Source organism: Pempheris klunzingeri, chromosome 4, assembly GCF_042242105.1.
Source record: "Pempheris klunzingeri isolate RE-2024b chromosome 4, fPemKlu1.hap1, whole genome shotgun sequence".
Lineage (NCBI taxonomy): Eukaryota > Metazoa > Chordata > Actinopteri > Acropomatiformes > Pempheridae > Pempheris > Pempheris klunzingeri.
In genome coordinates this window covers 19,450,057-19,475,117 of record NC_092015.1, presented here as the reverse complement: position 1 = coordinate 19,475,117, position 25,061 = coordinate 19,450,057, and the positions used below count along the sequence as shown (strand labels likewise).

At 41.9% G+C, this 25,061-nt stretch overlaps 1 protein-coding gene across 1 annotated transcript; it reads right to left on the bottom strand.

Annotated features, from left to right (window-relative positions):
* Positions 1-390: 390 nt before the first annotated feature.
* Positions 391-22,672, bottom strand: sacs (sacsin molecular chaperone). Its single transcript, XM_070829899.1, has 10 exons — positions 22,650-22,672; positions 21,372-21,522; positions 18,982-19,072; positions 18,818-18,903; positions 18,254-18,365; positions 17,832-17,978; positions 16,149-17,634; positions 15,164-15,255; positions 14,312-14,338; positions 391-13,311 (listed from the first exon to the last, which is right to left on the bottom strand). The coding sequence occupies exons 1-10, from the start codon at positions 22,670-22,672 to the stop codon at positions 1,763-1,765; spliced, it is 13,764 nt and encodes a 4,587-aa protein (XP_070686000.1). The 3' UTR covers positions 391-1,762.
* Between the last annotated feature and the right edge of the window lie 2,389 nt (positions 22,673-25,061).

Genomic DNA, 25,061 nt, shown 5'->3' with positions numbered 1-25,061 from the left:
GACATCTACATTCCAGTTAGTGACCAGTCATTGCACCTAGTGACAACAGGAAGTAGGACTTTTGTGCCAATCATCATTTGATTTGCATGAAATTTTCACGGTGTAGTCAACACTTCATATGCTGAAATATAGGACGTGACTAGTGGCTGTTCTCTAGCGCCACATAGGGGACACAGGAAGTGACATGTAACCCCTTGATGCACTGTCCGAAATACATGAAAATTCTGAGCTTGGCATGGAAGGGTCGGCGTCTGGCAACAGGATGAAGCCGCCGCCGCACGAAGGTGCGAGGGCCCTCCAACGCTGCTTGCAGCTTTAATATTTGTTTAATGTGCCTTCTTTTATGAAAACATATAAAGAAAAACTGACACAATTTATTTAAGGGGAATTTATTAGGCCTTCCTATGGCACAGTGTACATCAACATGTATGATACACAAGGTTCTCTGCAATTTATTCAATAGACCCCCTTGGTTGAGTCACCTCAAGCCTGAGGTGTAATAGATACCAAGAAGCACATTTTAAATTATGTTTCAAAATGACATTTACAACATGTGGTTTATGTGTGTATAGTCCTTCAAATGAACGGTAAAATAAAGTTAATAATACAGTAAAAACACAAGAGCACCACAGTTTGGTGCTGTTCTATGTTCCTTAAACCTGAAAAGTTAAAATGACGTATGAACGTGGTTTAATGCTGGCAAAAAACATATCTAGGGTTGTGCCCAAATTGTAGCATATATATCTATGGCTATTTTTTTCATCACAATGTCACACAGGTCCCAAACAGGTCATTACTGTAAAAAGAAACAACCTTTGGGTTACAGTCATCACTGTCCTATCCAAAGCTTTAGTTATTAAAGCATACTGGCTCTCTTTAGAGTACGCATGGTTCAAATGAACACATAATGATGCAAAACAATTACCAAATGTTCCTGCACAACAAACATTTAACATACCTCTATCAAAACAAAACATACCCCCCCCATGAAAAAAACAACTGCTTTTAAAGTAACATTAAGAGTTTTCCATTCACAGTTGGATTTTCCCGAGTTTCCAGGGTGACATAAACACTCTACAAGTGCAAGTGTGAGTACATGAGGAGGAGTTTAAAAAAAGTGCTTTGTCCATAAACAAGTGATTGGCTATGTTACAAAGAATGTACAACTTTTACAGAGATGATATTAAATCAAACATAAAAATACAAAAAAGAAAGATTTACAAACACAATTGTAGTTTCCTTGACTTGCTGAGATCTTGCAAAGAAGACAAATTGCATGACAGCAGTTGCAGTGTTTGACATTTAGAGTTGATCTATTTTTTCATCACAAGCGCATCCTTTCAGTACACTCCACTGGTTTTCTGTTGCAAGAAAATATATATTTATTTTTTATAAAAGATAAAGTAAAAAAAGCAGCATATTTTAAGTCTAACTTAGAGCAAATATATTCAATGTGGGGACTTTGGTAAACAAAACGTATTGCTTAGGCATTTGTATGTACAGCATATGCCGACATTTTTCCACATATTACAGCAAATTTATATTGACACAGCCTAAAAGGTTATAGGAGCCATACATTTATTTGCTGTGCGTGGGCCACAGCACCACCATCACGGGTCAAAAATGCATATGTTGCCACCATAAGCTGCCAGCTAGAATCTTCGATTTTATCCAGTGATGCACATGATCTGTATTGCACACAGCCACGGGTGTCCTCTAGTCCAGAGGATCTATGCATACTGTAGTTTCATTGTCAACAATATCATATTTTTTGCTGCACAAAGGTTTCAAGCTTTATGATAATCCGTGCGGTACATTCCATCACTCTCATGGCCACCTCAGATGTGTATCTGTCGTTGGGGATCTGTGGAAATGGCAGGAGATCGGGATAGCGAGTTCTCAGGCTGTCCACACCATATCCTTCCAGGATCTGAACATCACTGGCAAGGCCTTTTAACTGGGAATTGTACTCCTCAACTTTTTGAGCCAGAGCAGTTGGTTTCACATCTTTGTCTGACTTTCCTCTTACTGCATAGTCTGCAGCTATCAGCGCAAGCTTTGTGGCCAGGTAGCATTTGAAGCAAACCCACTCATTGGCATTTTTATGAAGATCATTCCGAGCAGCAGAGTAGTTTGCTCTTGCTTGTCTCAGCCACCTACGAGCTTCCACAGGATTTCCAACTGTCTTGAAAGTTGGGGGCACAAAGAACCGGTGAGAGTGTGACGAACCTGCATAGCTTGTATAATGTTCCCTGAACTGTTGTCTTTCTGACTTGTGATTGGTTGCTTCTTGGTTCCACGATGAATAAAACCTTTGAAATGAGAACTTCTCTGACTGGAAGCGGGATGATGATGAGTAAGATCTCCTGGAGGCTCTGTCTGTATTTTGCTGATCAGCCAAAGACTGTTTCTCCATCCTGTTGATCTCGTTCTGCAAGTGCTTGAAGACTTCTGTAGCAACGTCCAGATTCTCTGCATTTTTGTCTGGGTGCCACTTCAGATACAATCGGCGGATTATCTTCTTTCTCTCTGTCTCAGGAAGCCTCCAAGCTTGTTCTACTACTAAGGTCACTTCTTTCAGAATCTCAGGTAATGCATGAAGCTTGATCTTTTTTGGAGACTGTTTTTGAGTGGGAGGTCTCCTGTTTTCCTTACCAGAAAAAAGTGGAGGAATCATTTGCAGACCAGAGGAACGACTGTTTGGGCTTGTGGGAGTTGATGGGGCACTGCTGTCTCGCACATGGGCACTTTCATCTTGTCTTGAGAATTTGTATAAGTCGAGGGAACTAACTATTTTGTATTCACTGTAACCAATGTCAATCTGGAAGCATTTTCCAAGAAAACTTGTGTTTTCCTCCTCTTCTCTCTCTACTTCTTGAACAATTATTGCATATGTATAGGTTGGCTGGTAGGACCCATACATGTCTCCACCTTCTGAGTCTACAAGGTATCCCACATATTCTCCTGGATAAAATACATTCATGGGATCCATGAGGAGTGTGTGATGTATCTCAGATGGTATGGGGGTTCCAGGGAGGGGTAGCTCAAGTTGTGAAGGCTCTGTTGAGTCATACTTAACCCCAAGGTTGTCCAGCTTCTCTGTGATTCTGTAGATGTCATTACAGCCCAGCATGGCAATCAGATAGGACGTGTCAGAAATCAAATTGTCTGTAGCAGATTTCAATGTCATTGCCAGTGCTAAGAGAAAATTTATGTCTTTGCTGTCTGAATGCTGGATGTAGAGGTGAATCACAGCTGTCCCATACCTTTTGAGGAAGGCAAGTGTTTCGCTGCGGCTGTGAGGGATGGGACTACATCCTTTCACTCTTAATGTTGTCTGGAGTTTCTCAAAACACGAAACTTTCAGTCCCTCACAAAGCGCTTTGCAGAGACGTATAGCTTTTTCCTCATTCACAAGGTATGCATTGTCATTCTCGTGTTTCATTATTCTGATCAATCCTGTGATGAACTGCTCTGATGACAGCAACAGCTGAAGGCGACCTTGAAGTGAGCAAAGAGCTCCAAACTGACACATTTTTGGAGAATCCTCATCAAGTTGCTCTTCAAGAATGCTACTCAACAATCTAGGCCTTAGTTTCTGTGGAAGAAGCATGATCAGCTTTGTGTGGAAGGCGTGATCTTTGCCCAGATAGCACTGGCTCATGTCCACAAGCATCTGAACTCCAACATTACCCTGAATTCTACTCTTGTAGTGTGGGGCATCATCAAACACCAAGCTACAGGATTTTGCTAATCTACCATCATGACTTGGCAGATAATATGTCAAATCTCTGAGGCTCTCAAGATCTTTGCGAATTTCCACTGGATCATTATGGAGAGACTTGAACAATCCTGAAACAACCCTTTTCACAGTTCTCATTTCATTTGGGTCAAGCTGCTTGCCCTCCGAACTTCTGTAAATTCGCCACAGCACTTCTACATACTGTTTGGTTGACACAATGTCTTCTGTGCCAAGAAGTTTGAACAGTTGATGAAAGGTCCCAAGTTCTAGTGGTAATTTGTACAAGTAGGGTTTAAAGTCAGATTCATTGTCCAAATTAATGACAACCTCTTCAGGTTTCAGCAGTTTCCAGCCATCTTCAACCATGACAAAAGCCACCCCACGGAGCTGGTAACGGAAATCTCTTTTATCTGCATTGAGGAACTCGTAGGTGGACCTTAAAACTTTGTTCCTGGTTTTCACCATTTCATCATCTGGGTTGGATATGTTGCAGATGTTCTTGCAATTGCTTATGACTTTCTCTAATGGTGGATCCAAGTTGACACCTAACATGTTCAGCACTTGGTCAAGTTGCTCCTGCCCAGTGAGAGTGCTCTCTTCCTGGTCCTTTATGCTTGATGGTGTAGCTTTCTCAGGCAGAATTGGGCAGGATGTCCAAAGCAAATGAATGATATCTGTTTGCTTGAATTTTGGATTTACCTGAGACCCACTGAAGCGAATCAGAGGAAGTGTGCCACTCATCTCTTGGTACTGTGAATGCAGCTTGATGAGTTCTTTGGGGGCTCTCTCAGGACACAGGAATGGTATCATTGAGAGCTCTTTGAGAAAAGTACCCTGGAACAGGTCCATCCTCTCTTTGAAAATGTGGTTCAAGAGGACATCAACAATGGTTTGCACTTTTTCTTTCGCCCAGTTCTCTGTTTGGGCTTTGATGCTGACCTCTTTTGCAAACTGAAGAACTTGCTGCTGTGACACTTCGTGCTTGAGACCGATATTTCTCAGAAAAGTTATCCATGAGGTGAGCAACAACGTCCCATTCTTGGGTTTTGACACCTGCTCAACCTTCTTAAAGAAATCCCTTGGTATGAATGACTTTGCAGGCAGCATAACCTCAAACACCTTCGCTGTCTCATCATAGAAAAACTTGGCTGACCTGAGTCTGTTTGAGTAGTCATAGATGAACGACAGTCCCTCCAATTTCTCATAGAGCTGATCCTTCACCTCACATGACTCTTCCATTGACAAAAGTCTCTCCTTCAAGTAGACAATATGTTCAACTTTGGCATCATAGGAAAGACTCTCAAACTTTGGCAGGAGATGTTGAAGGTAGATTTCTAAGTCATCAATTGGCATGCAGCCAAGGAAAGTGTACAGTTCTTTCAGCTGTGGACTGTCAGCAAGAAAGGCAAAGGAGGCTGTGTGAGCCCATTTGTCTATGTCCGCAGTGGGAATGCTTTTTGCAAGGACATAGTTTGCCCCATAGTTTGCAATGCTGATGTATCTCCCACTCACTGATTTAAAGCATGGGAGGAGCTTTAGGCTCTGTGCGTCCTGTTGTGTGAGGTTAGCTAGGTTGCAGTTGAAATACAACAGAAGAGCCTCAAAGTCCTTGTCAGTCAGGTTTGCTGCTTTGAATGTAGATGTCTGAATCATGTACTCTACGGCTTTGAGAACACTTGATGGATTTTCGATGTTTGCCGAGTGTTGTGTCAGAAAAGGCATGATGGGATTCTCTTTGACACAGGTTTTGTTCACAGCAAGCTGAATGCACCCTGCTTTCATTAGAGTGTGAAAGACTTTGTCATTTTGGCCCTGTGGAAATATGGCAATGTTTATCAAACTCAGAGGTAAAAGCACATCATGCTCAGGGACAACTATCTTTTCTCTTGCCATGAATTTGACACCAGGTAGCAAAGCCCAGTCTTTCAGGATGTCAAGCACTGTGTCAAAACTGGGTTTGATGTCCACCTCATCCTCCTTGAGAGCGATATTCTCACTGATGAAGTTCCACACATTCTTCAGCCAAGATTCACTTGCAAACGTGTCTCTCCACTTTACAGGGATCCTTGTTCGATACTCTCTTGGAAGAACAGACCCCAGTAGGTCACCAAAGCAGCTGATGTCAAAGATCTTTGCAGCTCCTGCTTTCAAAAGGATGTTGCTGTACCTGAGGTACAATGTATTCATGAACATTTCTTTCCTTGAAGAGATTAGCTCATGATGTGCTGTCAGAAACTTTGGTCTCTTGGAATCAAACGCCTGAAGCATATTGTCCATTGTTGTCAGCAGAGGCAAACCCTCAATTTTAACTTCATTCACCACTATATCTTTGAAGCAGTAGTCCACCAGAATCTTCAAGTTATGAACTAGCTTGTAGTTTGACTGTTGTAGACGGCAGGGGAGTTTTCCAACATGACATGATGTGTCTGGGGATGAGAAAGTGTGGAGAAAGTTGCGGACATCCTCTGGTGTCACATAATGGACTGGTATTCCTGCATCTTCCAAACAGAAGTAGAGATTTGCTGTCTCATCACAGCTGTGAACAAGGTTGAATCCAATATCAAGTAGCAAGGTTTTCAGCCTGTAGACATTTTCAGCCACAGACTTCCTCGAGGTGATGTTGTACTCTGTGTTTTTCAGGTGCTGAAGCTCATCTTGCAGCAGATTATCAAAAAAGGCTCTGCCTTTGTTTGCAGTGGATGTATTCACCCATGAAATGTAAATGACAGAGTGAATGTCAGAGTTGTCAATGTGCGCTGCTCTGACTACAGGAAGGAGGCGCTTCAGGTCAGCATGGATACAGTTGTATACCGCTTTAACCAAGCAGTACCAATCTGGCTGTATATCAAGTCTGTTGACTGGGAAGAAGAACAGATATTTCCGCAATGTATCCTTTACAACATGAAGCGGTGTTCCTTGTAGTACAGTCATGGTGGGATCAGGACCTGGGAAATATTGACGCTTGAGCTGAATCAGCAGTTCTACACAGGCAGGGGCTATCAGTGATGTCATCAAATTGTTATTCCAGTCACTCCTTACCCCCACCCCATTATCATCTCTCCATAGGTTTCTTCTAGCAGAGTCTAAGGCAAAATGCCCATTGACATGAAAAGGTAGGCCAGTCTCCAGTGAAAGGGGCAGAAAGCAGAAGGCTCTGTGAGGTTTTCTGTAGTTATGGCTCACACATGCAGCTACTCCTCCACGTGGAAATAGAGTTATGTCTTCATTTTTGTGAGCTGAAACCACACTTTTTGAGATATTTTCAATTACAGGGAAGCCAGATCGATTGCAGATCATCCATGTGGTCAAATTTCCATCAGTGTCCTCTATGTCCATTGTGTAGGTTATCTGTTGGACTGGGATAGCAGCGAGCTGCTTCTTTTTTGTCACACTGTCAATGACTGAGGCATGAAACTGTTTGCGTTTTAACCGATCACCATCTGTTATTCTGGCTGTCACAGAATAGAGCACTTTTAGTTCTCCAGATGCATTATCAATTTCACAGATTGATATTTTCTCCATGTGGTTGAGGAACATCAAAAGCTCTGCACCATCAGTTTTTAGCTTATCCAGAAGGTTTTGCACCATTCTGTCTGATGCAGGGACTGAACTAATCTCTGACGTCTTTGCCATCTCCGCAGTGCGGATGGGGAATCTGAACATTGTGCAGCGTTCTAAGTTAAAATGAACTCCCAGGTAAAGATTTAGAACATCCGAAAACTGAGATCTGAAATCAGAGTCCAAGTCCCTAAACATTCTTCCAGGACTCACAGATGTAGCACCAGGTGCATACTGTGCATGTGGATCAAAGATGCACAGAATGTCATTGTTTGAGATAAATGATGGGCAGTCAGTGATGTGATAGACAGAGTTGAATCCTATGCCATACTGACCAGTTTTGCCTGGATTGGCCTCTTTTGTTCCTCTTCCAAGGTTCTGTATACCTCTGACATCATCCTCTGTGAAAGGCTGGTTGTTATATACACAGAGGGCAGGCCCTTGCATCGGGATCCACTTATCATCAAATATTCTGTCTGTGGGGTGTATTCTTGAATCAAAAACAAAGTAAATTTCAGTGGCTTTGGCGTCATCTGCATTTTGAAGCAGCTCTTTTAGCATTTCTTTTTCTGATGGATAAGCATTGAGAATGCTTTTAATTCTGCTTGTGAGTTTTTCTTTCTGCCCAAACTCACTCCCAAGTGGAGAGAAGCAGACATTTGAGGCATATCTCTCCAAGGCTTTGTGACGTTTTGGGATTGCTCCTAATTTCACAGCAACCTCTCGTGGAATATCCCCATGGCAGTATTTCACAGAAGAGTCTCTGACTTTGATCCAAGGACAGTCATTGTAGCACAGTGATTTTGATGGCTGCAGTGTCAAATTAGAGTCAGGTAACAGGATGCCACCATAATTTGCTTGGCAGTATTCTTGGTTCTTGTCCCGGATCAAGCTCCATATTCCTTCACTAATAATTCTACGACACAATTGGAAGTTCTCTTCAGTGAGCACCCTTCGCCCACATTCTTGCTTCACGCTTTCAAGAACTACTGAAAAATCCTCAACTGTGAAACTGGGATGTACCCCAACATTTTCAAAGAGCTCACGACAGCTGTTTCTGTATTTGTTAGGGAGTTGATACAAATGTGGAGCTGCATCAAAATTCAGGTGGAACGCAACTTTGGAGGGATTGACATATGTGTTCTCCACCAGGATGGAATTGAATGCCTTCAGTTCCTCAGTTATTTGTCCTTTTGCATTCTCATCCTGTAGCATTTCCTCGTGAAGAAATTTGTAACAGGCATTCGTTATGTTTTCCTGATACAGTGTGACACCATCAAATGATTGGGACAGTTTCTTGAGTTGACTTATGACCAGTCCAACTGAGGGCTTCCTTATTAGACCCAGGCAGTCTTTAACAGCCAATGACATTGCGCCACACCCTTTAAAAGATGGAGAATTCTCATTTAGGATTGGCTTCATCAGACACACTGTATCCTGATGTTCAGTTGTGAAGAGTTCTTTAGCAGAGAACATTGTTGTTGGGGAAAAGTTGTTCCCATGCCATGGCAATGAGAAGCCTGCAGGTCTTGTCAGGAATGGAAGGAACTTGATGTTCTGTAGCTTTTCTAAGAGGTCGGCTGCTCCTGAATCTCTCATTTTCAGCTTTTCGTCGATGAGACTGAGTAGTATACTGCTACGAAAGCATGCCACTGTGTGATCATTTTCGTTGAGATCAATAACAGATTGAGCACGTTCAATCAGGTCCTCCCATGACAGATCATCTTTAACCATGCCTAACTGCACAAGCTTCACTAAACACACAGGGTTTAGATAGTCTTTAGAAGTCCCTTCAGGAAATCTTCCATCGTCAGAGTTGTAGAGTTTTGCAACTCTTCCCTCTGGGTGAATGAGTCTGGAGGGTAAAACCAGTTCCTTATTGGGGCCAGAGCATGGGATACAGGGAGTAACCTTGAGTATTGATGCAAATTCTTCAAGTTTCTCATTCAAGACATAATGCATCAGGGGATCTCGAAGCTCTTTGTCGATTTCCTGGATGTGAGGGAAAAAGACATCTGAAAAGAACTGCTTCTCTGTCAGTGTGTTTTCCATCAGCTTCCCTTTACATCCAGCATCATCAAACCCCTCTTTCACCCAGTCAGGGAGCTCAACAGCACAGAGGTTTTGTGAACCACTCTTCTTGAGGTATTTCAAGAATATCTTGAAAGCAGAAGGACCAATGTCTGGCCTACAGAGCAAGGCATCATCCAGGAATCTGACATATTTGATTGACACCCAGGTATTGCCGTCTGAGAAAACCTTTGCTGTCTCACTGTCACCTCCTTTGGCTATTTCTTGGTAAACACCCTGGCTGATCAGTGTGAAGTCATCATGCACCTGACTTGGATCTGGCCATGCTGCATAATAGCTGTAGTCGAGCAGCTCTCCACTTTCAGCCATTGAACGTAGCATTGTGAGTGCTGCTAAATAGGCCTGGACGATGACATGTCTCATGAACACAGAATTCCACTGTCCTTTGGTGTCGGTCTTCCAGATCTCTTTGCGGTTTGAAGTCACGGCAAAGCAGCCATTAATATGGACTGGTAGGCCTGTTTTGATTCTGAGGGGTAGGTAACAAAATACCTCTCCGATTGGTGTGGTATTTGTCTTTACTGTCCATTTGCGATTATCCTCCTCTGAGAGCAGAACAGCCACTCCTCCACAAGGCACTAATCCAAGTCTTTTTCCACTATCACTCAGGCAAAACTTGAGTGCCTCAGTTACATCCATGCATGAGCAAATGAGCCAGTTGGTGACCTCGACTGCCTTTTGGGGCATTTCGTCTGTGAGTCTTCTTGTCTGAACACCTTTCGCAGCCATCTCAAAGTACTGGTTAGGATCTTCCTCTGAACCTCTGAACAGTGGCGAGTGGAGGTCGACAATGCGTTTAAACACGTTATGAAACTCCTCCACCAAAACGCGAATGATACAGCCAGACCTGGGAACATCAGCAGGGACCCTATTGGTGCTTGCTACTTTCTTCATAACCTTTGCTGCAGATTTTAGGATACTTAGAGGGCCATATGAGGCTTTGGATGACCACACACTTTTGTTGATGGTGACGACATCTTGGGCTGCTGCTGGATTTGGTTCTTCATATTTTAGGTATTTTAGGACCATACTTCCAACATGCTGAGTAAACAGAATGAACCGATGGCCACATATGCTGAACTCATCAACCAGGGAATAGATGTCTGTGGTGTTGTAGTACAGACTACTGATTTCACTCTGAGAGGCTTCCTGCTCTGTTCTGAATGGCAGTCTGAACAGTGTCCCATTGTATTTGTATGGGGAGTCTTGGGCTAGAGGAAGCTGGCAATTGAAGACATTAATGAAAGGTTTGAACTGGTTGGGGAATTTTCTCAGCCTTTTCTGTTGTTTGCTCCAGTTGATTTTGATTCCTGGATTAGACCTGTCTCTGATGTGTTTGCTGATATGATTGATGTTTGGATCAAACATGATCATGAACTCTCTGCTCATTATGATGGGGATATCAGTGACGTGATAAACAGAGTTGAAGCCCAAGCCAAACTTGCCAACTTTGTCCGCTTCACATCTCTTCACTGATCCACCCAACCTTGTGATGTTCAGAAAGTCTGTGTCTGAGAATACAGAGTTGTTGAAAGACCACAAGGAAGGCCCGTGACAAACGATCATGCCGGGGTCAAGGAGATTCTCTCGAATGTCAGTGTTTTTTCTCATGTCAATGAGGAAACTGCATTCTGTTGCACTTGCATCATCAGCATTTTGGAGGAGTTCTTTAAAAATGTCTGCTACAGATGGATATTCCTCCAAGATGTTCTTTATTCTCACTGTTAGAGGCTCTCGTTGGCCTGACTGTTCAAAGCCAAGGTTCTCTGGGTTTATCAACCTTGTGCTCAAACATGGCACCTTCAGCCACTCTGCGGTTTTCATGGGGATGTCATCGTGGACTAATATAATAGGCTCTGATGCATCCTCAAGTAAGTCATTCAAATCATCAACCTTGATGTCACAGTAGGTGCATTCGTGAATGGGCTTCATCGCTAATTTGCAGGGGTCCTTATAACAAAGGATCGGCACATGCATATTGACATCTACAGTTATCTGACTGTTGTACAGCCATCTCAGGGCGTTGATCAAAAGTAGGATGTCACGTTTGCTTTCTTCCTTGGAAATCTCTCCTTCACATCTTTCTCGTATGGTGCTAATGACTTCAAACACATGTCCTGGGACAACCTCTTCAACCGAACCACAAAACTTAAAAAGCTTGTGAAACTTTCTAATTGTCTTTGGCAGGGTGTACAGGTATGGCTGCAAGTCTAGATCAGGGAGGGGTTTTAGGACTGTGTGGCCAGGTGATGAGAATGTCTTCCCTGTCCACACCCAATCAAAAGGCAGTGATTTCATAGCTTCTCTTGCGTCCTCAAGATGAGCCTGCATGAAACCATAAATCTCAAACAAGATCTGCTGGAATTGATACCAATCCTCTGTGGTGAATGCTTGAGATTTATGCCAGTCATTCACTGCTTTCAGGTGCTGTAATACTTGATCCACCTGTGGCTCCACTGTGAGTTTCAGTGCTTTCTTCATACCTGCAGATGTGTGTTCAACCAGTGCTACTGAAGATCCCACAAGCACTGCATGGGATATGTCACATATCTCAGACAAAGAGCAGATGTGGAGAGTATCTCCAACCCAAGCAAGGGATTTAGGGTAAGTTGGAGGTCTTTCTTTGCAGACTGGTACCCATTTCAATTTTAGCAATGATGACTGAGCATCAGCTGATTTTACCAGCTTGGTTTGTCTGTTCAGTATTTGAAGGAGTGTTTTTGCTTTTTTGATTATTAAGTCCCACACAGGGTCCTTGCTGCTTTGTAACTCCTCTATCTTCTTTGCCACTTTGAGTGCATCTTTTTCAGTGAGCTGTACTTCATTTCTGAGTCCCAGTTGTCTGAGTGAATGAAGAATATCAGGGGAAGATGTGAATGTACTTGTGGGAAACCTGGTTTTCTCTTCCATGTAGAACAGATTCTGTAGAATCTCCAGCTCTAGATCAAAAAGATCCGAGGCTTTGACTGACTTTCCACAAGGCAACTGAATAAATTTAAGAGCAGAAAGCCATCCAATCACTGATGAGTTTTCATTTTTTAGAAACGCCAGATGTTTGAGTGCCCAAAGCATGATTTGCGTTATCTCATCTGTTGTGTAGAACCCCCTCTCAATGTCCTGAATTATCATCTTCAAACATTCTGTTGTTTTCACTTGTTCTACATTTAGCATCTTGATGAGGCGGATTGATTCCTCATCACAGCAACCCACAAGATTTATGGATAATTTCACATCTGGTGGGTACTTGGCTCTGTGATGTAAAGCTCTAGCTCCTCTCAGTGATGTAAATGCTGAGGTTCCCTCAGAGTAGGCCCCCACTTTCTCAAAGATGGAAAGCTCAAGCAGGGTATGCTTCTCCCTCTCTGTAATGTCAGACAGTCCTGCAAGAAAGTTTCTGAGTGCAATTTTCTCTTTGACTGAAAAGGAAGAGACTTGGCTTGATAATCGTTGTGTTGACAATCTATCCATAATTTGCAGAAGCATACCAGGAGAGGAGGGATGGATGTAATTCTTTAGGAGAGGATGCTGCAAACACGAATCCAACTTTTTTATCACTACTCCTCCAAGCTTTTCCATGATGTCCAGAAGGCTTTTAGAAAGTGGTGCATCTTCTTCATCCACAAGAATTATGGGGGAGGGAGTTTTGAGACGAAGAAGCTTAACTATGTCCATGGTTTCCTCAAGTGGCACAAGTGGGATCAAAGGCATGTCTTCAAATGTACTCAGATCATCAGCAAAATGTATATAGAGATGCTTCCAAATCATCTTCAACCAGGAAACTGTTGGATGCTTCAACTCTCTGTTTCCAGGTTCCCATTGGACAATGAAGTCTCTAGTTGGCCAGGCTATTGACAGGATCTCCTTGATGAGTCGAGCTGAACGTTCAGGGTTCAGCACTTGTAGCTGAGTGCAGGGTCTTCCTGTTCAAATTAAAAAAAAGAATAATTTAATTAGCCTCAGTTATTACTATAGCATTTGTTAAGTGTTGACTTTCAAAGCTGACAAGGTTAGGTTTCTTGTTATTATTTAGGGCTGATGTCTTCTGGCCAGTTGGTCAATTGGTTGATAAATATGCTTTTATCCAACTTCTCACTGGTGTTCTTTCATAAGGAGAAAAACCCTCTTAATCTATTATTTTTGTGTATTTAGTATGCACTGAAATTCACAGCTAGTGCAGGATTGAACCTGGACTAGAGGGAGTGACTGATATGAGAGCACGAGAGAAAGAACACAGAGCAAAGGAAGAGTACCTCAGCACACACACATTTTCATCTTAGCGCAACTGTGGAACAATCATCCGTCCCCTGCCAGAAGAAGAAGCATGTGTGTTGATACATAGTGTCAACACATGCACATTTTTCTCCTTCTGCTCCATGTTCTTGTTCACGCACTTCTTCTTCAATGAATGAATTGGTGTAGCAGTTGAACACTCCCCCCCAATCCTGTGTCCTATTGTTGAATCGAATGGTTGAAAAATAGGTCGAATTTCAGTCGTCCAAGATTTTCTTTGGTAGCCCTATTGTTATAACGTGATTCAGCAGTTTGAGTTTTTTTTTTTCTTAACCCATGTTCTGTGTACAAACACACACACACACACACACACACGTTAAATTTATGCTAAAATCAAAATCATTCTTATTAGTAATCAGTGCAACACTGCAAGTCATAAAGTGCACCATAAAACACTGCAGAGAACCTGTACAAAATATATGTCAGAATAAGTCAGAATGATGATATGTGAATGTTTTTTCATTTATAGGACAGAATTTTACAGAAACAAAAGATGTGAGTTGTTTATTTTATCTCTGATATCTGTAGGGTTCTCTGGCTGTCGTTACCATGGTGATTATTTACACTCATGCATCAGTTTAGGTTAATAGTAAAAAGATTCAACATGTGACACACTTTGAAAATGCCTACCTGAGCACCCCCAAAGATACTGTTGCACTGTAATTCAAGTGACACATTTTTAGAGACCAGGAATGACTCTTATTCAGTTTGTCTGTGTTATTTGACTTTAAAAAATATAAAAAACAAACTTTTAAGAGTATCACACACACTTTTTCCACTGAAGACATTTTGACTTGTCATAGTCAGTAACACACAGGTCGAACTGATAACATAAACGATGGCTGTGCTGTGGGCTGTGGTTGGGCCAGGGTGGGCGGCAGAGCAAAGACATTTAACGGTCGTGTGATGTTAATAAAAGTTAGGCTGCTGTGGACACAATGTATTGTAAAAAAAAAAACTGAGATACAATAGTACACTTATTAAATATTCAACATCCATGAAAAATGAACAGGAATCACATTGCTGTAGTTATGTTAAATAACAATACTCGCTATATCTTCAATTTTAGGGTTTAGAGGAACCCTCTGTTACTCAGCATGTTTCCTCTGCCTGGCCTCTTGCCATAATCATGGTCGACAGTGAGTGCACTCAGGATCTGATCTCGTGGAATGTGTGGCACAAAAACAACTCCTCCATGGAGCTCAGCTTGCTCTGTCTTTTTCCATTTCTACCTCTCCCTCTTAAATTATCCATCAACAGCACCAGAATTAATGCCCTGCTGGCACTGTAGGAGAATACAGTGACCCAGCATTACTACAACATGGCTGAATCCACATAGCCCACAGAGTCAGATCCTATTGTTAAAGTTGCAGATAAGATGGTCAAAATATTTTACAATATAAAAGTTTCGTGGTCACTTTCTATGTACATACGTGTAGTTTGATGTGGAATAGATTACATGTGAATTGAATGTTATATTACCTCTGCTTTTGGCTGCTTTCTTCAAACTGTCCATTACTGACGGTTTAATGCTCTCCAATAAGAAACGACCCTCGAGTCCTGGGTACAGGGACCTTAGGAAAAAGAAAAAAATAAAAGTGAGACATTTTATTTAATTTAAAGTATCTGAAAGAAGCTTGATGCTTTGAGTGATGTAGTCATTTGACCTCAAATAAACCAATAAAATAACAGAACAGTGCCATATAGCTGAAACTCTGAATGCTGAAAAGACTGAGGGCCAAACGAAAAGACTGCAAAATTCCCACTATGCATGTAATTAAATATAATTTCAGTTTGCGTGTAACTCTTTCTTCAGTCTCCTGATTTTCAAAGGCAGGGGCAAAGCCAGAAGCTAATCACGCCATCAGCCACAACCTCTCTGTAGTACTCCTACAATTTATCTGTTTCTAATTTATCTAATTCATAATTAATATCTAATTTATCTGCTTATTTATTATCTGCTTATTTATTGTTGTATTCATGGTGGTGGTCACTTTTACTCGCTTTTGCTCTTTTGCTGCTGTAGCACCAGAATTTCCCCTTGGGGATCAATAAAGTATTTCTATCTATCTATCTAGACAAATTTTAATCTGCATTTCAGATGTTAGAATTTGTCACCTTAAAATTGGTCTTGGCAAATTGCAGTAACCATACTAAAGCCATGCACAATGGACTGCGCTTCAATCTACTTTTACTGTTTATATGTGTATAAATAAAGGGGAGAAGCACTAATAACACATTGACGGTGCCTTAGATGGCCACTGATCCTCTAAATTAATCTGCCCTAAATTACAAAACATTCAAGTTAATAAGTGCTCTGTCCATGACAAACTGTCTGTTATTTACAGGTGAAATCATTAAGGGGAGACTTAAGAATTGAGGTAATTTAGACAAGAATTACAACAACATGGTTAAAACAAAAAACATCTTTGTTACTCAGTTCAGTAGATATACACTTTATCTCTACCTGGGGTACTCTTCAGATGCAATGTAAATGGAATCCTTTTCACTGACAGAGGATGAAAATGTTGTAAATGTTTCATCCTGCAGCGGCAGGAGCTCCAGTCCTATGAGGTCGGTGTAACTGGAATCACTGAGCACAAATTCCAGCAGCAGTAGCTTCTCCTGTGAGGGACCTTTGTGTTTGTACTTCCTGGTCACCTGCCGCAACAAAGATGGAGTCACCTTCTTCACTTCCGTGGACTCAGTTGCGTAGGCAGCCAAGACGAAGTCCACAACAGCAGGCACCTTCGCCACCTGCATTCCTGAGTTTTGGAGGTAGTTGATCACAGTCTCTGAAATGTCCTCGTCTGTGTCCAGCTCTGAGAACACAGCCTGGTCCACCTGGATCCAGCTCTCACTGAGGGAATAGATGACCTGCTGCTGTAGCAAGTCATGAAAAAGTGGCTGGAGGATGGGTTTCCAGCGAGACTTCACCTGCTTAGGGTCTGGCCAGGCCCCGTAGGTCCCTGTGGCAGATAGTGGAAAGTCTTGGTCCTTTTTTGTCTGTACCCTTTTGATAGCCTCAGTGATGAGTGTGAAGTAAGCCCTGGGGATGACAGTGATTATAAGCAGCTCATTCCACAAGGCTGCTGGATCCCTCCACTGGTCTACTTCCCGCCACTTGATACTCCTACGGTTGTCTGTGAGGCCGAAGAAGCCACTGACATGAACTGGAAGCCCTGTCTCACTCTCCTCCCCAGGGGGAAGAGGAAGGAAGCAAAAAGCTCGTCCTGAGAAACCAGATGTGGCACCTTTGTCTTCTTTGTTAGCCAGAGTAAGAGGCAGAGCAATACCAATGGTAGGAATGAACTTCAAATCATCTGCCAAGGAATCCAACTCAGTGCACATTCCTCTGCCCCCAACTCCATTACAAACCAGCCACGTCATCCTCTGAGTCTCCTTGGCTGTTTCATCCTGAGTCTCTATGTTGACCTGGTAAGTGACGCATGTTATGCTAGAACTGGGAACACCATTGCTGTAGCTGTCTATGGCCTGACCCAGTGTCTTCAGTGCATTTGGTCTTTCTAACTTATCATCAGTATTCTCCGATGCTGTAACCTGAAACAACATGCGTTCTGTACCGTCAGACTCCCGCACATGCAGGGAGATCTTCTGAACACTCTTGAGGAAGAGGAGCACCGTGTCTGCATCTGCTTTGAAAGATTCAAAGAGCTCCAAAACCTTTTCTTTGTTGTAAATGTTGCCACTTAGCTGGGAGGGTTTCAGGCGGAGCGGGAAGCGGAACAACGTTCCCGGAAAGCTGCCATCCTTAATAGTGTTCTCAGAGCTTCCAAACATCCCGATGTAGGGAGCAAACTGGTCAGCCAGCTCTGTGATCTCCTTAATGTCTGTCTTCAAGTTCCAGCACTGTCCGGACTCATTCACTCCAAACAGGGTCTGATGAGGGTCCAGCATAGCAATCTGGTCTCCACTGAATATACTGGGGACATCTGAAGAAAAACACACAAAAAAGAGTGTCTATTTTCACCCAAGTGCAAATATCCAGACGGCTGCTATTCAGCTATTTACACCCAGTGCAAGAAGAAGAATGAACTTAGTTTCTAATGACTGATTGCACAAAATAGGTAAATAAGTTGTACTGTGAGTAACCATTTGATAAGAGAAAGTGTAATGAGACTTTTCTCACCTGTAACATGGTACACAGAATTGAAGCCAATTCCAAATCGCCCCACTTTCAAAGGATCCTCTCTCTTCCTGCTCCTTGCAATTTCCTGAATCCCATTCCAGTCTTCAGCAGTGAACACAGCATCGTTGTACACATACAATGCCGTACCTGCAATGAAGGCGAAAATCACATCAGCATAAACAAGTTACAACATCCTAAAAATACATACAACAATAAAGATGCAGTGTAATAATGTAATGTTTTACATGTATTTGTGTTGTCCCTGTTCGCAGGGCAGAGCAGAGGATCAGCTACAGAACACCTGCTTAATGGTACTTAGACAGCACAGCTTCTCACCAACAAAAGGGCATGAACTCATGCCTTCCAATTAACCGAGAGTCTCACTGGCCGTTGGTGCTTAATTGTTTACTGTAACTACTAACCTTGATGCTGAGCCATGTCAGGTGACCACAGTGACTCCACTCCATACTCGGTTTCATTGTACATAAACTTGACTTCTGTGGCTCCGGCATCTTCAGCATTTTGAATCAGCTCCTTCAAAATAAAACACAAAATGTACATTTATGAAGTCAAGAAATGCAATGTGTTTGACCACATCAGCTTATTTGGTGGATCCTTTAATCTGAAAAGCCTTCCAGTAAAATGAGCACATTATCAGAGTGGATGGTCTCAGTGGGACTCAGCCTTTTAGCCTGGCAATGTTGCTACCATGTATGGTAATATAGCTGATGCCAGCAAGTAAAGCCAAAATAAAACTATGCCTAAGCATGACATATTTTCTTATTCCAAACCCCATGAGATGTGTGTTATTGACTATAGCCTTCGCCTGGGAGAAATCTTACCATTAATATCCTTTTAACACAACAGCTAAAACAGAGGTAATTACACAAAGACTTTAAAGTATGTTGTTTTCTCATGTTTAAGGGAATTGTATCAGGCCAACATCCACAAAAAGGTTAAATAATAGCGTGAGCAACCACACTTACTTTCAGAATCTGTCCCCCTTCTGGGTACCTCCTCAGAATATCTTTCAAAAATTCGACTAGCGGTGGGGTAGTCTGTCCGAACCTCCCTGTAAAAGCCAAGCTGGGTAAGCCTCCCGGTTGTAAGAATTGTTTATTTTGCAGAGATATGTTGGTTTTAATCCTACCTCCCCCTTTAAGGCCTCTTCCCTCCAGTGTGACACATACTTCTGGGCTTCCGGCAGGCACCAAGGTCCTGATCTGCACACTGTCATCCAGCTGGGAAGGTAGGAAGTGGAGACAATGCATAATTTAAAGTTCTGACTCAACAAAGCCAATCATCAATTCAGTTCATCAAAGTAACTGCCTTGGGAGACTGTAACTAACTGCTCTGCAATCTGCACTGTGTGAAAGATATCATGAACAATGAAAAAAGTGCTTCTGTTATTAATTCTATTTTATTACTCAATGCACTCATAAAAGAGTGTGAAAACCAACTAGAGCTGCCTGTCATTTTTATGACAAATATTAACACTTTTAACAGACATACAACCCATCAAGGTTTATGTATCATCAGTCTCTCACCCCAGTTAAATCTTTTCAGCTGTATTATTGCCTACATTAGCGTGACAGACTATCTTTTCCTGGTGCATCTTTCAGAATCGATGCAGCACGGAGCCAGAGTTGGTACCGGGCCTGATTCTGCAGCTCCTGCCGTTTGGGGCTTTTCAAGGTGACACTGTGACCCACTACACTCAGCAGTCTTTGCATGGTGTCTGGCAAACTGAGCTCTGCATAAGCAAAACCCTCGGTCATCACTGCACTGCACCGTGCAATGATCATTAGGACAATATGGGATGAATAAGTCTTTAATATCATATTAATGTCAGACTCAAAATCAGCAAAAGAACAAAATTCATATATATCTTGTGAATTTACCATTTATCTAGAGAACAGAGTACTTTGCTTGTACATTCTCTTTCCTAACAAGGATCTCTACATATACCAGTACGTTAGTACTTTTCATCATTTGGCTTCTGGGCTGAATGTTTTATCTCATTTGCCGATAATTTACAATGAAAAATGCTTTTGAAACGCACAAACAAGCAAAGCTTGCCAATCAGTTTCTCCTAAAAAGCATACCGCTCCATTGCTAGATTCAGTGTCTGGCACAGACTGCTCCACATATTTAATTGCATCAGGCAGAGTGGGATGCAACATTAAACTTACATCTGGAGTGCACTATGGAAACATTTTTCTCTGGGATACAAGTCACACTATATAATACTCACAGTCAGAGCAGAATATTGCTCAAATATTGCTTTTATCTAAAGTCTTTGTCTAAATCTGGGCCCTGACCTTGTAGTGTGTGGTGTTAGTTTGTAGGGATAGCTTGCAGCTTATTTCTGCGAATGAGATCAGAGGGGGCTCTCGAGCTCTGGACAACACCTGGTGCTGTCCATCAACTGAGCCCCAAGACACCCACGATCAGCTCCAGTCATGTTAGGCCACACACTGACACAACCACCATACACTCACTCAGTACATTTATCAACAACAAAAGCAGCTAATTAATCAAGTCAGCACTACTGACACATCTTGTATGATCCCAAACAAGATTTTTATAACACGATAAGATCAAAGATCATAAGACCATAATTTATAACTGTATGAATATATATACACATACAAATGTTGAGACTAACTCTGGATATGAGGCAGTTTTTGCTTAAGCTGGCATAGATGCCTAGTCATGTTGCCCACAGTATGAGTCAGATTAGAGCTGAGATAGATGGATAGATAGATAGATAGATAGATAGATAGATAGATAGATAGATAGATAGATAGATAGATAGATAGATAGATAGATCCATCACCACCACTAATGTTATGACTAAGCAGTCATAAGATTAGTTGCAAACCAAAAAGATTCAATTAATTGTCCACAGCAACAACAAATTAAACCTGTGAGCTAACAGCATGTCAACAAAGAAGGCACTGTTAATGATTTAGTTCAGTATCACATCCTTTGTCCTGCAGCTATGACACGGGGTGGCAATTATCTAACATCAGACTTTCTCAGGCTTTCTTTCTGTTTAATGTAATTCGTAGAATGTGGCATAACCACAAAACAAAATGAGAGAATCAAAGCAGCCAACTAAAAAGAATACAAATAATGTGACATCTAGAATGCATAAGCTGAACATGGGCAAAATAATAAACTTGTGTATCTCCACTTAAATGCATACTTAATTATGGCCAATTTTAAAATGAAGATTTCTGTGTTATTTCTTTGGTTTGGTTAAAAGGCAGCACTACTTTCCAGTTTTTCATCTGGATTTCATCATATTTATATTTATATCATATTTTTGTGATGTAAAATAGTTAACAAAAATCCTTCTACATAACAAAAGAAATAACAAGAAACTCAAAAACAAAAACCATTAAAAACATACACACAATGTATAAACACAATGAACAGATGTATAATAATGCCGTGTAATGTGGATCTGTTTTGCTGTGTAATATGTTAGCAGTGTAATGACTCTGCTGTTCTAAGACATAAAAAACAACTTACCACTCTCCCATTGTGGGTCAGACGTTGCTCTTCGACAGGCAGGTTTGTCTCCTCGTAGAGTAACTGTTTGACGTCGTGGACAGATGTGAAGGGAGAGACCTGGTAGGACTTCAGGCCGATGTACTCATGGCGAACCGTCACCCGAGGCAACCTTACAAATTGAAGACACAAATTTGGTTTTGAGCTTTTGTGGGTTGTGGGTAGAGCTTTTGAGTTAGAAACAAAATCATTATGGACAACAATCAGGTTATAGAGGACTTTGATAATTTCTTCCTTTTTGCCTTTATTTGACAGTGACAGTAAACACAGACCGAAAGAAGAGAGCAATGAAATGGGGATGTTATAGTTGTTTATATGTTTAAAGTTTTGCAGATGGGAACAGCTGAGCATTTACAATATAACTCAGCACTTTTGATGCACTCATGAAACATGCAATTTATTTTCATTATTTGGACCTCTCTATTATGCATTGACAAGGCTACATATTCAGTACAGAGAGGAGGAGGCGTCAGATTTGATCTAGATTCTATTAGACAATAGAGTCTTGCTTACAGTCATTATTGATCAAGGTTTAGCTTAGAAGGAAACATGAGAATGGACACCTCACCAGGTCCATCTGTTAGATGTCCATTAGTGTCATTTAGACATGTGTATTAGGCTCTAGATTTTGATTTTGGGAACATTAACTTGTTCTCTCTAAGTGCTGCAGGGCGATATGCTATCCTAACCGTAAAACCTTTAAATCTGTTGATTGATCCCCTCCTCAACCGAGCTGTGCCGTTTCCCATCATCCTATCTGTCAGTCTGTTGCTGGTCAATGACCATTACACTGACTACCACCCACTCTAGAGTGACCCGCGCTGCTATTTAAGGGAGCACCATGTACTTATGTAAGGCAAACGCATAAGTTAACCCGTCAACACATTACAGCAATAAAGGAAAATAGTCTTGCTTATTCAGCAGCAGGACACTGGACCCCTGCAGCCCAGTACATGGTGGTGCGTTCATGGAGCTGGAGTGGGTGTGGCAGACATCACAGGATGGTAAAAAAGCTCCTAAGCCCATAATAAACAATACAGGACCAGTAGGACATTATGATTAAGATACATACGGGCTGACAGATTGTAGCAACGTATCTGGAAAGAGTTTCTATTCCTCGTTACTCCTTGTTGGTCAGTGTGGCAAAAGCTGAACATAACAACCAGTGGAGTGCTGCAGCAGGGCCTATTTATTTGCTAACAATCAGTATGCTAGTCATGCGGTGCACATAAAACTTACCACGGGTCTGGACAGTTGGCCATCTCGTAGCTGCTGTGTGTCCCAGCACATGCACAGTCATTGGACTATCTTCTGCACGGGGCGCAGGGATACTCCACCCGGAAAACGGCTGTCGCAAAGTATGAACACCGTTATTTTCCCTAAAACACCTGCGTTCTCTGAATAACTGTGAAATAAATAAAAGCCAACCCTCGTTTGGCGAAGCACACGGTACAAGAAGACACATAGAATCAATATGTTTCTATGACTAACTCCATTAGGCTTTATTTTAACCGTGTATTAGCCTCTTTAGGAGCGTTATCCCAACAAACCTCACTCACTTGAATCCGCCCGGAGCGCGCCGCAGACCGTCCTCTGGCACATTTCACGGCAGACTGTGTTCCTGGAAACAATAACAACAACAATAGCGAGTGACATGGTTGTTTGCCCGCATCAACATACTGACTCCTTCAAAGGCGATGTTCTAATAATAATGAATTACACTCCGGACCGTGAGAGAGCAGAAACTCCGGAGACGAAGCGAGAGGTTTCCCACCCGGTTACTTCCGAGTCGTCTTAAATCCCGTGAGGCAGACTCAACGCCCTCAACTAGCCCTGGTCTTCTCGCTGGGAGTCTACAAAGGTGTATTCCCGAAACTACGTGATATTTAGTTTCTTCAAGATCTTTATTTCGTATTTCATCCGCCTGTGCTACTTCTGTAACACTAATACAGGCTAGTGAGGCTTATTTTCTTGGCGCATGCGTATTAGCTTATTCTGTATCCATCTCTTTCCATAACGCTTCTCGTGTTAGCTGTTGCATACTTTACCTGGTTGTCCCTCAAAGTATATTTAAATACTCTATAACTCTGCACTGGAGTACACAAGGTGCAAGTTCATCTAAAATCTGACGGGTCTGCAGAGACTATGAAGAATAAAAGAGCTCTCACACTGTGCTAATCTGTCAGGCCAGTGTTTAAGAAGTATAACTATTGATACTTTGCACAGAAAATGATAAGTGAGTAACATCCAGTTGGACTGAAACCACCCATTCAAACAATGAGCAGCTGGGCAGAAAAGGTCACACTGAATAGGATCAATAGGATCTGAAGTTGCATTAATTGATTTATTTTTTGGCCACTTGAGGACAGAAGAATTGCAGGCTAAAATATACGTTTGAATATAGAATTAGACAAAAGTTGGTATGTTGGTATGTAACATGTAGGCGAACAGCTACAAATCTAAATTTTTGGTCCTCTCAGATCTGATTTCCTCCGGCTCCTGTTTGTAATACAATTATCTCAAGGAATTTATTATAGTTTGCTCTGATGGACAATCAGATCTCTCTTGCTGCTCTGGCAGGTCATTGAATTTGTAGGCAGCAAAAAATGTTACATATTAAATCTAGGCGATTACAAAATGGAAAATGTGATGTAAAGCAGAATAAATATAAACTGAGATGGAATATAACAGGTAGGATCATCATGAATACAGTTTTAAAAGGTAAAAAATAAACAGTAATAATAATAAAGCGAATTGTCCACGAAGCCAGGAAACAAATAATTTCTATTAATTCTCCAGTATGATTATTTATTGTCAAATCTTTGGATTTTGAATGTTTCATTTGGGTCAAATAAAAGAGTTGAACCTGGTAGCACATACCACACTCATGTTGCTGCATTATTTTACTGTTAACAGGCTCATTCAAAAAGATCAGCCCCCCCCCCACCCTCTCCACACTCACACACACACCCGCTGATGTGCTGTTGATAACACACCATAACACATCACCGGTCAGCAGCGCAGGTGTAAAGTGTGGTGACATGTTTCTGACACACACTCCCACTTTGTGACTGCACTACTTTGACTAGCTTGAGTGGCTTATGCTGCTGAATTCTGGGACTTGTAGTGAGGAGATCAGACGCCAGCACACTGCAGTCCAAGATGCGCACATTAACTTAGAGGATGAGAGTGGCTGGGGTGGCGTGCGGGCCTATCCCCACTTAGCTGATCACCAAATCTGGTCAAAGCCCAGGGCCAGTCTGTCACATTAAAACACTGTAGACTGTTAGGGAACCCCAGCATCCGTTTACTGCCAGTTGTTTTGGTTTGGGGACTGACTATCCAGAGGATGATCTGACTCGGATATCTGATGCACACACCATGCAAAATCTCCCATGTTTTAAAACCACCGTTCAATGTGGTGCAGTGTTTTTATAACCAGCACGATCACGTAGAAAAGTGACATCATCACCTCAGAGTCAAGGACTCCCAGCACCCTAAAATAAAAACTGAGCCCAATGGCGTCATGTTGTGTTTCCCGGAGACACCCACGCAATCTATTGAACACCGTCCTTTGCAGAAACATTTAACTGAAACAGAAATTGTACAATAACACCCCACTGACACACAATATGAAATAAAATACGTCAA

Coding starts and splice junctions, on each gene's coding strand:
- sacs (XM_070829899.1), bottom strand. CDS start 22,672: ATGGCCAACTGTCCAGACCCGTG. Junction 17,635..17,831: donor TTCTGTGTACCATGTTACAG/GTGAGAAAAGTC, acceptor GTTTTTCTTCAG/ATGTCCCCAGTATATTCAGT. Junction 15,256..16,148: donor GCATCTGAAGAGTACCCCAG/GTAGAGATAAAG, acceptor CTTTTTCCTAAG/GTCCCTGTACCCAGGACTCG.